We start from the raw sequence: 13,739 nt of genomic DNA on the forward strand, positions 1-13,739 counted from the left end.
GCTAGTCATACCACATTTAGAAAGGAAGAGAGTGATAAGGAGATAAACTCATTAAAACACATCCGGAATAGCTGAAGAAAACGTGTTTATAACCTAGAATAGAATAGGAGATGAGAATAAAGATAAAGTTATTTTCAAAATTTTTGTTACTACCCTACAGTCAAGGGCTCATTTGTTCTATGTGGATCCCTGAGAGCAGAAAAAGAACAAAGTTAATTTACAGTGAAAGATTTTAACTCACTTAGGAACTTTCAAATAAAGTGCTAGGTCTAGAAAAGTATCAATGAGGTCTCATTAGATGTATTAAAAAAAAAAAAAAAAGATTGTTTTAGAGAGTAGTGGGGAGAAAGGCAGGGGGAGAGAGAATCTCAAGTAGATTCCCTGCTGGGTGCAAAGCAGGACTTGGGGTTTGATCCCAGGACCCTGAGATCATGAACTGAGCTGAAATCAAGAGTCAGCTTTTCAACCAACTGAGCCACCCAGGGGACCCTAAACTAACACAGAGTTTTATTAGAAATGATCTAGTACTTGCTGATATTTGACAAAATTATCATCTCTACATCTAAACACTAAAGGAGGGGCACCTGAGTGGCTCAGTTGTTAAGTGTCTGTCTTCAGCTCAGGTTATGCTCCCACGGTCCTGGGATCTAGCTCCGCATCCAGGCTCCCTGCTCATTGAGAGGCCTGTTTCTCCATCTCCCACTCCCTCTGCTTGTGTTTCTCTGTCAAATAAATAAAATCTTAAAAAAAAAAAATTAAAAAATAAAAAATAACACTGAAGGAACAGAAGATTCAGGTCTATTTCTGACTGCCTCTTGGGAGAATGAGTTCTTAAGTAATAAGCATGTGAGGACAAACAGTATATGATTTCTATTTATTAAAATATCTACCTATATTTAAATATAAATGAACAAGGTTGATACTAAAAATCCAATGCTACAAATATACTATTTCCTATTTCATTTACTACGACTCCTTCTCCAAACCAGGGTGTCGGATTTTGTTCGAAACTTTCGTAACTTTCCTTGCACATATGTTTTACCTGCTTTAAAGTCCCCCTAGTCTCAGCCCTGCTTTCCCAATCCCATAACACCTTCTTCTATCTCATTCTCACATCACTATGATCCATTGCTGGTAAAGGGGCAAAAAAATGTTTTCAGCACTTCTAGGCATACAGGTGTATGAATTGATTTAATTCAAAGAGGTGTATGAGTTGATTTAATTCAAAGAGCTAAGTTGTAAAGAAAAAAAAATCCAGACTTTGACCAACTCACCTTTCCAGCTACAAAAGGCATATCACCCAAGCATAATCTATAATGTGGTTGTGCAGCAAAATAGTTCCTAGAACCTTTCTGAATGGAAAGGAGAGAAAAACAAGTTTATTCACATGATAAAAGCTGACCATATAGCACTAACCTGAAATTTCAGCTTACTGCTGGGCGGCTACTAGCTTTATCGATACTGGAATGTTCTTGAGCCCCTAATAATACTTAACAATATGCATCTTAGCCTAAGAAACGCTAGGAAGGTAAAAACAGTATGTGCCAAAACAGCAATTACAGTCTCAGTAAAAAAACTGTGTATAAGTATGTGATGCACGTATAGTCAGATACACCTAAAAACACTTAAGAGTAAAAGGTCATTAATGAAATACTGAATAATAATTAAGATTTGCATAGTGTTTTGCAGTTCTAAAATGCTTTCATGTATGTTATCTACTAAGGTAAAAATTTATATGTAATTATTACCCCCATTTTCCCAATGAAGAAACTGAATGAAAGAGATCAAAGGTTGACGTACCACACTGTTTTGACTATTTTCACATAAATTACGCTAAGTGATAATCAGCACTTCGACTTACTGGTCCCGTTTTTGTACCTTTTCTGGTGGTTTTGACTTCTTTTTTTTAACTCTTCTTGCAGTGGGAACACATGGAGTTGCCTTATCTTCAAAGACAATTCTATTTGTTTCTAGACCAGTCTGCAACTAAAAAAAACAGGACGGCATAAATTTAATGCTATAGGATTAAAAGCTAGTATTTAAATCTGAGATCTGACATGTAAAGACCTGTAAAAACCTACAGTAGTATCTGACTAGAAAACACATCATAGCTGTATAACCTGTCTTGAATCAATCTTTCAATATTTACCAAATATTTTAAATCAATTACAAGTCTGTCATTTTATCTTGAAGTGCTGTGTTGTCATTTGTCTGTTTTTTTTTTTTTTTTAACCTTGGAACACTTTAGCTCCATTATTTGTAGTTGTTCGATAAATTAGACCTAATGAGTTAAATGCAATATATCTAATTTGAAAACACTGTTTCAATATTTTCTTTTTTACACATGGCAACCATATCAGTGCAAGGCACAAAGCAGTTAAAGAGCAAAATACATTTCTTCCTCTTTAGAAAATTCATACTTTTATAATTTAAAGAAAAAGAAACTGGAAATTTATGTCCAAAAGAACTGAAAGGTAAAGAACAGCAGGTGCTGTTATGCCCTTTTCTCTAGTAACTTAGTGACTACATTAATTTAAAAATAATTTCCTTTGCACATGGTAGAAATTCCATAACCAATTTCTAGGGATATCAAATAAGGGCTGCTGTCATCCCTAAACCAACTTTCAGATTTCTTAAAACAACAACAACAACAAAAACATAAATATACACACACACGTGTGTGTATTTGTCTACAACAGTGGCTTTTCAAACCAGCCTGTCTATCAAACTCATTTGGAGTTTATGAGAAACATTCAGATTGTAATGATTTTCTCTGGACCTCATTGTTTAAAAAGTACTTTAAAGTTCCCCATGAAATTATGATGGAGCTGGAACAATCAGAACCAATGGATTAAAGAAATAGAATACAAATAATTCCTACAATGACTGCATTCATTAGGCAGAGAATCTGTTCATAGACAAAGCAAGAGAGGGATGCTTACCCTCAGGAGCATCTACATTAAGCATTTAACAATGCTTTACAGATAGTAAACTGAATAGACAGAATTCACTGAACATAAAATTACTCTCTGGAATACCTATGAAGACAATGAGCTTGAACAGCATAAAAAGAACAATTTTTTTCTGAATGTTTTAACTTCCTAGTTTATTTATTTCTTCTTGGTAGTGGTTATCTATTTGTGTGGCAGAATTTTACCATTTGAGTACTTTAATACTTTGTCTTTTCTCTTGTTTGATCTCTCCAATACTTGGAAGATATGAAGACCACTTCATCATGTTAAAGCCCAAGTTCTGAATGGTTAAATACCTTGCCCAAGATTAGGAAAGTTAAGGTTAACTTGACTTTGGGGGTGCTTGGGTGGCTTAGTTGGTCAAGTGTCGGCCTTTGGCTCGGCGTCATGATTCCTGGTGTTCTAAGACTGAGCCTTGCATCTGGCTCCCTGCTCACTGGGTAGTCTGCTTCTCCCTATCTCTCTCCTCTACAACTCTCCCCAACCATGTGCTCATATGCTCTCAAATAAATAAAATCTCTTAAAAAAAAAAAAAAAAAAAAAAAAAGGTTAGCTTGACTTGGAACCATGTACAATCCCTGGTCATTGTTATTCCACTATAATAGTGTTCACTCTCAGAACTCAAAACATTTTCAGGGCGCCAGGGTGGCTCAGTGGGTTAAGCCTCTGCCTTCAGCTCAGGTCATGATCTCAGGGTCCTGGGATCAAGCCTCGCATCGGGCGCTCTGCTCAGCAGGGTGCCTGCCTCCCCCTGCCTCTCTGCCTACTTGTGATCTCTCTCTCTCTCTGTCAAATAAATAAATAAAATGTTTAAAACAATTTACTATATTATCAGTAATAAACATTTGGCCCCTTCTTTATGCCCAAGAAATGAAAAAAGAAAGCAAAAATACTGTAATTTAAAATTTAAATAATGAACCTGCTTAATTTTTACTTCATGTACAACAGAACTCACCACCACAATGCCACAATGTATATGAAGCACAATCCACGAGTTTGCATGTTATAAGTGAGGAAATGGAGAAAGAAAATATATCAGGTTTAATAGAGATATGTTAATTCAATGAATTCTGGGAAGTAATGAAGAAGTAGACAAGATGACAAAGAGAACAGAATGTTTACAGTCTTGCAAGCCCACATGTGAACTGAGCTGGCATCTGACCACAGCCTGAACTGCAGAGCCTCCATTCCTAACTGTTTTTGGAATCAAGACCTGCTTCTTGTGTTAATATGATGGGAAGAGATACATACAAATGTATAAAACTTAAAGACTTTGGAAGTGGGAGGGCAATATATGGGAGGTATTTAAACAAATAAGCTCGTAACAGAGTCTTCAGTTACAAACAAAGTATTATTTCTAAGACTTATAGGGTACAAAAGTATTACTGTATCTTTAAGAAATGGAAGTTCTGGTTGGTTTACACAAACTCAGTGTTTCTGTGAATTCACACTGCCCCAGCTATTCTATTTGGTAACCAATGCACAGGATAAAATCAAAGACAGAGCTCACGTTCCCTTTATGGTAGCTTTTGTGAATTAGTATGGGTAACTAGCTAGTGGGACAGCCTATTACCTCAATTTCTGTCCTGGTGTTTTGAGGCCACTAAAGAAAAGGAAAATGTGTAAGATGGAAACTACATGATGGCTTTCAAACATTTCCAGTAGTGTCCCATGTGAGAAATTTTACATAGTTATGTATTACATCATATATATTATCTGTGATGTTTTTGTCAATTATTTTTTTAAAATGCTGATTGGTACATCACAATTTAAACAACTCTAAAAAACTGCTCAACTTTTACTCTCTCCCTGTAAAAATATAGGTTTATTTTCCATATCAAGCTATGTCTGACAATTAGTATATTGGGTTATTCCAAAATATAAATAATTTAAGAAGTCCACATTTAATCTTTTGTATTAAGAAAAGTATGAAATCTGAGGAGCCTACCTGCTGACACTGCAACTTACCTGGGCTGCCTTAGTTTGCATACGTTTCCTTTCTTGTTCTTCTTCACGGAGCTTTGCTTCTAACTCTTGCATTTTTTTCTAGTAATAAAAATATTAAAAGTGGTTAGTGAAAGATTTAGTGTCTTTATGTAAGATTTAAAACAGCAACACGGTAATCTGCTATAAAATTTTAGCACAGTAAATATATGCTTGCTAGTTCACTCTAGTAATGGGACTGTGGTTGCCAGTAACCATGACACTCTTTGTGATTCATTATTAGTCATTTGTGAAGTAGCTGTGAGGCAGTTAAACAGAATTATGGGTAAAATCTATGGCCAAAGCACACAGCTCTGAATGAAGGCATATAGGGTACATGGAAGCTAAACTGGGAACTTAATCTCAGTGGTAAAAATATTTCCCAAGTGAACCAATTAAAACTAAAGAGAACAGCTTAAACCAAGTAATACAAGCCTTAAAGATGATCAAAAACATTTACGCTTCCAACATTTTCAAAAAGAACTATTTCCTTATGTACATCAAGATTATAAAATGTGAACACTTTCTCCAAATTTACATATTTGCCCTTTAAAAATTCCTGTTTCTTTGCTACAAGGTCACTTTTCTTCCTATGAATATCCAGTATTATAAAATGATCAGTTTTACAAAAGAACCACTATTATGCACTGATGAGTGAAAGAAACATTCACTGACTTCTGCCAGGGCCTGCATTGTGGTAAGTTTGTTATACTCCTGCTCCAGAAGATCCAACTTTTCAAGTTGGCTCTGCACATGTGTTTGATCATGTTGTCGTTCTCTTTCGAGGGAAACCTAGGGAACAGTAATAAACAGCACGATAATTTGACAAAACAAAAAGCGACTGACACAGGCATATACTATATATTTTATTTGTTTGGCCTTTCATAGAACTACTTAGATATTACAGAGAAATTCTAGGAGAACATATTAAAATGAAACCAGAGAGAGAAAACAAGTGGAATCCTGTTCTCACCATATACTATTACATTTGGTTCCATATACTGAGACTTTCATTATACTCTGGAGTAGAAAGGATTTATTTGATACACATAGACTAATACTTTCAATGAGTCTGGTTCACTTACATAGTTAATCTCTTAATTAGGGCAATAATTATTTTTATATCTATCATTTATACTGTCTCTGAATTCTATGCAAAATATCTAGTATTATATTTTTAGGTTTAGTGTCAAGGTGTTGAAAAGACTACCATCTGACAGTCAGAGTAAACCATTAAACTAGGCTAGGCTAGTGGGCAGTTAATGCCCTTAAAAAAATACATTGTTAAAAATTGGCATAAATCATATTTTATTTCCAGTACTAATCTTAAGAAATGGGCTATTTTGGAAATTTACTAATGAAACAAGGTTATTAATTCAAAGACATTTATTATATATGCCTAACAGATATACTAATCAAATCATTTTACTCTTCTCTTATAGATTCTTTCTAACCTAAGAACTGGAATACCCCAAATGAAAGAATTGCTATATTACTGTATATAATGGTTTCTATTTCCAATCGTGTGGCAGATTCAACTGACTACCCCTTTCCCCAATGTATAAACAATTCAAGTAATTTCAGCCTTGGGCTGTTATACTGTTCAAAAGCCAGAAGCTATCGAAGCTGTAAGCAGAGGATATGGCAGGGTGTGTGAGGGTCATGGAAAAAGGAAACCTCTTTATAGCTATGCTGAAGAAACAAATCACATTTTCCCCCAAAGCCTACCCGAGCTGTTTCTCAAGATGAACTCCTTGTACTACTATTGGTGATTAGGATAAAAGGAGAAATGACTATCATAACAGAACTGGTAGTCTTTACTGTGAAAAAAGATCTTTAGGTCAGTCTGATTTTCCCCATAACTAACATTCTTGAAAACGAATCTGCGATACACCATACCTGTTTTTCTAAGACAGATGTCCTTTCCATTTCTGCATGCTTTATCATATTGCGCATGTATTCCAACTGTTTTTCTAGAAGATTGCACTTATTTTCTGCAGCTAACAACTGAGATGTCAGTTCTAAAAAGAATACATAACAAAAGGAGAAATTAGCTCACTCATGGGTAGTTTTAACAAGCTATTTAATGGGAATTAATTCTACTATGTATACAACGAACACTTTCTAGTAGCTCTAGAAGCCTATTCAGATGACTTAAGTCATTCTCTTTCTATATGCTAGTCCAATCTGTCTTGAATTCAATCAGTAAATATAATGCAGGACCATTAGCATGTGTTTTTTGAAACGCACCTGAGTATAATGCAATTCTGGAGTGCCCAAAGACACTGACTAATAGAAAATACTAATGTGAAATTGCTTTTAGAATAATTTTACAAGACATTTTGTGTATTTCATTTTGTATTTTGTGTATTGTAGGTTTCATTTCCTTCATAATTAAACAAACCTTGATTGTGCTTTGACTCCTCATTCTTTGAATTCTCTCTTTCTTGTATCTGTTCATCCAATACTTTCTTATACTCAATTGTTTCTCTAGACAAGGTTTTCACACTTTCTTCTGCCTGAATTCTTTCAAGTTCTAAGCGTCGAATCTTATCTTGAAGATTCTTCAGAGCAGAAAATATAGCTGCCAAACCCAAACATGCATAATATAAATATATGGAGAAAGTTCAATTAAAGAAAAAAACTCATCTAAATAAAAAGTAAAACATGGGTGGGCCCAGGGGAGAAACACTCTTTGGGAAAAATGAAATGCTTATTACTGTGACATAATTGTTTTTAAAAAAATCCATTAAAAAAAAATACTCTGAGTCTCTTAAATACACTAGATAGTCAAAAACCAAATCATGGTAAAACATTTTGAAGATTTTATAAAATGGTAAAAATATTTAGATAATCATATAAAATTCATTAACTGTCCAAAAGTACATTAACTACCAATCTGCTTTCTGTTTTATTAATAGGATCACATGCAGACTCAAACTGTAGAGTTACAGAACTCAAGCACAAAAGGACTATTTTTTTAAATCTCAATTTTTCATTATATAGGAAAAATTCTACTCATTCTTTAAACTGTCCCCCCACCAAAAGTTTCTGATTATAAAAGTAATACATGATCTCTATAGAAGGCACAGGTAAATAAAACAAAAAGAACTTATACTCTTATAACGAAGAGGTAATGACTATCACTTTTGGTTACTGCTTTCTATCTTTTTTGATAGGAATAAAACAAATTTAAATCAAAATTTATCTAAGTTTTCTTTTTGATGTTAGCACTATGAAACTGTGAGGATTCCCTCATACAATCAGATAATCTTAAAAGATTACTTCCTCATAGTCAATAACTAAAAATTGAAAAATTAAGTTGCTGGGTCAAAAAAATCCATATTTGAAAGGTTTTTGAAACAAAATACCTTCATAAAAGGCTGTATCAATTCATACTTTCATCAGATGTATGTGTCTTTGACAACACATACCACTATTAATTACAACATTTCTGTTATTTTGATTAAGAAACAAAAGCTCCTTCTGGTTATTTCACTTTGGAGTTCTATTAAAAATTTACATATATAGATAGATATATATATATCTGGCCAATTTTCTTCTGAATTCCTTAAAAAAAAGTCCCCCCATCACTTTATTATTGGTCCTTAATTCCAGAAAATATACCTGCCAGTTTAGATGTTGTTAGTTTTGGCATAAAGATGTTCTGATTTTTCATATTATAACAACTTTAACATCAAGTTTTTATATAGGTAGAACATTCTTCTGTAACTTCAAGAATATATAAACTTCATATTTTCCTTTATTGTACGTGTAGTTTCATATGTTTACATTTAATTCTTTAAGTGAAATAAAAGTTATTTTTGCACTGAAGGAAGAACTTTAAATGGCATCTGTATCATATACCAAATTCACACAGGTACCAATATATATAGATGTAATTATTACTCACACACGTACCCACTACATAGTTTCACACACACATACCGGAAACCACAGTTTCAGGACTTTTATTCTGATTTCGTTATTAGTATTCCAGTATTTTAACTATTAAAACCTTATAAACATTGATACTGCCAGTCTCCCACATTACAGAAATCCTTAGAATATTCCAAATTTATTCTTACAATTAACATATTCAGAAACATTTTGCCTAAACAATGACTTAATGACTAAACAATGACTTAATGACTCAATGAAACGTTATGTAAACCATATAATACCTAGGAAGAACTGTCATTGTGTAAAAATCAAGGCTTCTTACTCAAAACAAGGCACACTTTTCTGTTTATTAATGTAATTCATTCATTCGCCAAATTTTTAGAGCCTAGCATGTTACAGGCTCCAAAGAGGAGACTGATACATTTTATAATATAGTCAGCTTATTCTTTTTATTACGCAATGAGACTACAGTGGAATTAGAAAGAACACAGACATGAAACACATACAACGTAGAAACCTAAAAAATAACGGAAAAGACTGAGGAGAGGAAAATATTCCAGATTTAGAATTATTTAAAGGAACAATTTTCTAAAAAACCTAGAGTAATAAATAACAAATTTAATAGGAAAGGAGAAAATCAATATATGCCTTTTATATCAATTCAGTTTTGTTTTGTTTTTCTTTTCAAGATTCATTTATTTATTTCAGAGAAAGAGAACACGGTGGGGAGGGACAGAGAGAGAAGGAGAAAGAATCTCAAACTGACTCTGCTCTGAGCACAGAGCCTGATGTAGAGCTTGATCCCACCACAAGATCGGGACCCAAGCTGAAACCAAGAGTAGGACACCCAAATGACTGTGCCACCCAGGCACCCCATCAATTCAGGGTTTTAATTTTTATTTAATTTTTTAATTTTCTTAAAGATTTTATTTACTTATTTGACAGAGAGAGACACAGAGAGAGAAGGAACACAAGTAGGGGGGAGCAGGAGAGGGAGAAGCAGGCTTCCCACTGAGCCCAGGACCTGGATCATAACTTGAGCTGAAGGCAGCTGCTTAACAACTGAGCCACCCAGGTGCCTAATTCAGGCTTTTTAAAACCTCTTCTGAAAGACTTTGTAATACCAAACATTTCTTGCATCCCTTCATTAGATTACACCTAACAGTATATGACTTTGCCAGTACTTTATTTCTGCATTTACAGTTATTAGAGCAATTGGCTGGAACGCACCATTTTTGTTCTGCATGTCAGCAACTACAGTATCACAAATGTGCTAGATTAACAAAAAGACCCAGTATGAGGTATATGCTCTCTTTTTCTAGCCATCTGGAATGGCTTATTTGTCACCAAAATTATTTCAATGTTTCTCAACAACATAAAAAAATGGGAAGATAAACCATGCTCATGGACTGGAAGAATTGTTAAAATGTCCCTATTGTTAAAATGTCCCAAAAGCAATCTACAGATTCAATGTAATCCTTATCAAAATACCAACTGGTTTTACTCATAGAACGAGAACAAATGATTCTAAAATTTATATGGAACCATAGAAGACCCTAAATAGCGAAAGCCATCTTAAGAAGCATAAACAAAGCTGGGGTATCACAATCCCAAATTCCAAGATTGCAGCAAAGCTACCATAATCAAAACAGTATGGTACGAGCGCATAAACACAAAGATCAATGGAACTGGATGGAAAGCCCAGAAATAAACTTAAACTTATATGATCAGTTAACCTGTGACAAAAGAGGTGAGAACATACACTGGGGAAAAGACAGACTCTTTAATAAGTGGTACGGAGAAAACTGGACAGCTATATGCAAAACAATGAAATTGGACCACTTTCTTATACCATACACAAAAATAAACTCAAAATGGATTAAAGATCTAAATGTGAGACATGAACCCATAAAATTCCTAAAAGAAAATATAAGCAATAATCTTTTGGACATTGGCCTTAGCAACACTTTTATAGATATGTCTCTTTATGCCTGGGAAACAAAAGCAGAAATAAACTACTGGGACTGTATCAAACTAAAAAGCTTTTACACAGCAAATGAAGACATCAACAAAACAAAAAGGCAACCTACTGAATGGCAGAATATTTACAAATCATGTATGCTGATAAGGAGTTAATGTCCAAAACAGACAAAGAACTCCTAAAACATAATACCAAAAAAAATCCACAAATAATCCAATCAAAAGGAGAAGACATGAATAGACATTTTTCCAAAGAAGATATATCTAGATGACCAAAAGACACATGAACAGATGTTCACGCTAATCACCAGGATATGCAAGTCAAAACCACTATGAGTTATGACTTCACACTAGTAAGAACAGCTAGTATCAAAAAGACAAGAAATGACAAGTGTTTTCAAGGATGTGAAAAGGGATCGCTTATGCACTGTTCGTACAAGTATAAACTGGGGAAGTCACTGTGTTTTTTTAAGGAGGTTCCTTAAAAAAAAAAAAAAAAAAGGAACTACCACATGATACAGTAATAGCAAGTCCATTACTGATTACCCAAAGAAAACACTAATTTGAAAAGACACATGCACTGCTATGTTTATTGCAGCATTATTTATAATAACCAATCTAAGCGCACATCCACAGATAAATAAAGAGGATGTGATATATATAATGGAGTATTAGATATGCCACACATATATACATAATGGAGTATTAGCCATAAAAAAGAACGAAATCTTGCCATACATGATAAGATGGGTCAACTTAGAGGGTTTTATGCTAAATACATAAGCCAGAGAAAGACAAATACCACATGATTTCACTTGTATATGGAGTCAAAACAAAAACAAAAACAAACCCTAACAAACAAAACAGAAACAGACTCATAAACACAGAGAACTGGTGGTTGCCAGAAAGGAGGCGAGTGGGAGATAGGCAGAATATGTGAAGGGGATTAAGAGGTACAAAATCCAGTTATAAGTCACAGGGATAAAAAGTACAACACCCACAACAGAGCCATTAATACCGCAATAACATTGAATAGTGACAGTAAACTACATTTATTATGGTGAGAAGAGTGTAATATATGTCAAATCACTATTCTGTATACCTGAAACTAATAGTGTATGTCAACTACCCTTCAAAAAAAAAAAAAAAAAAAGGTCCTTGGGGCACCTGGGTGGCTCAATCAGTTAAGTGGTTGCCTCCAGCTCCGGTCATGATCCCAGGGTGCTGGGATGGAGCCCCTCAGTGGGCTCCCTGCTCATCAGGAAGCCTGCTTCTCTCTCTCCCACTCTCTCTGCTTGTGTTCCCTCTCTCACTGTGTCTCTCTCAAATGAATAAATAAAATCATAAATAAATAAACAAATTGATTAATTCTTACCAAAGAAGTTTATATAGCAGGCCTGAACCTTGGATACCCTCTGGAAACGAGGCTCTCGAAATGTTCCCTAAGTTACTAATCAATACGGTTTTGTATGCCTAAGGCACTAAATCCTGCCGCATAAGTCTGCTTTGATTGCATAAACAAAAGTGTTTTATGGTGAATATCATGACTGTGCAGGCACAAAGTGTTTTGTGTGACCAGCCCAAATAAAAGCCATAGTGTCTGACACTTAAGTGGGCTTTCCTGAGCAGAAACACTACACATGTCATGCAGTTTATTGCTGCAGGAGGAAGTGTTTTTCTGTGTGACCTTCATGAGGGAGAAATTTGGAAGCCTGCATTTTGGTTTGTCTAGATTCTACTGTACAACCACTTCTGAAACTTGTGAATCCTCTAAGTTAATCTTCCACCATGTAGGTGGTCCTGAGGTCCCAGAATATGAAATATTCAATAATACTTTCAGATTCCACAACACAACTGAATTTTAAGACACCACTTGCTAAGTTTTGGTGTAATATCAAATAAAAATATCCACAAATTGCTGGAAAGGCTATTAAAGTATTACTTCTTTTCCATCTACACATCCATGTAAAGCCAGGTTTTTTCACATACTTTAATCAAAACAATTAACACAAATGGAATACAAAAATAGATGAGAATCAAGCAGTTTTCTATTAATCTAGAAATAAGGGATTTACAAAGTATAAAATAAAACAATGTCACTCTCTGCAGTACATTTTTTAAATCTGGAAAACAGTTATTCTTCATTAACATATTATATAAATATGCAGTGGGTTAATTAGGGTTCCCCGAATTTAAAAAATTGGAGAACCAGTGCCTTAGAAGAACAGATGGGCAGTAAACTGTTATCAATACCTACCTAGCACACTAGCTATAACTTGACTTCTCTCATTGGTCACAATAATGCTGAGCTTCCTCCAACAGGTGTGATACAAATTTGTAATAGATCCATCTCTCTTAGCTTTTATGGAGGCCATGAGTGGCCTGGCACAGTGGAAACACCCAGACTAGTTCCCAACAGCCCCATCAGTTTATCTCCATGTGCTGTACATGTGTTACCATTTCACTTTCCACATGGACTAGGCTAAGTGAAAGGTTTAGAAAGCACTGGCCTAGTAGAATTGCCTCATAGTTACCTTGCTTCAAATGTCCAAGCCATTCTGCACACTACTATGATTTGAAATGTATTAAATAACATGAATAATGGGTTAGACTTCTTTGGATTGACATTAGTTACCATTTTTTTTTAAAGGGCTCCAAGGGGCAGGGAAAAAAAGTGGTTCCAAGGACAATACATTTTTTTGAAGGCAGTAATAACTTCCAATTTCTTGCTCATCTCTTTCCAAAAACTCAAAATGAATATGAAAATGAGAATTAAAAAAAACATAATTTAATTATCTTTCAATGGCATTAATCAAGCTATATTTTCAATGTGATTATTAGATAGCCAAGTGAAATGGTAATTTATCAAATGAAAGTATATTAAACTAGAACTAAAGAAGA

The 13,739-nt window shown here is 34.4% G+C and overlaps 1 protein-coding gene across 2 annotated transcripts in view; it reads right to left on the reverse strand.

The window, feature by feature from the left end:
• The window catches only part of CEP57 (centrosomal protein 57), a 41,026-nt gene that overhangs the window by 10,352 nt on the left and 16,935 nt on the right, over window positions 1–13,739 (reverse strand). Inside the window, exons 3-8 of one of the 2 annotated variants that reach the window (XM_044258269.1) lie at window positions 7,360–7,539; window positions 6,855–6,976; window positions 5,631–5,747; window positions 4,941–5,018; window positions 1,879–1,980; window positions 1,275–1,352 (exon numbers count right to left, since the gene is read on the reverse strand). In XM_044258269.1, the coding sequence (XP_044114204.1) occupies window positions 1,275–1,352; window positions 1,879–1,980; window positions 4,941–5,018; window positions 5,631–5,747; window positions 6,855–6,976; window positions 7,360–7,539 (677 nt within the window). Of the gene's footprint in view, window positions 1–1,274; window positions 1,353–1,878; window positions 1,987–4,940; window positions 5,019–5,630; window positions 5,748–6,854; window positions 6,977–7,359; window positions 7,540–13,739 lie in introns of both variants that reach the window. The other variant, XM_044258268.1, reaches the window with a different exon arrangement.

Source organism: Neovison vison, chromosome 7, assembly GCF_020171115.1.
Source record: "Neovison vison isolate M4711 chromosome 7, ASM_NN_V1, whole genome shotgun sequence".
In the NCBI taxonomy this organism is placed as follows: domain Eukaryota; kingdom Metazoa; phylum Chordata; class Mammalia; order Carnivora; family Mustelidae; genus Neogale; species Neogale vison.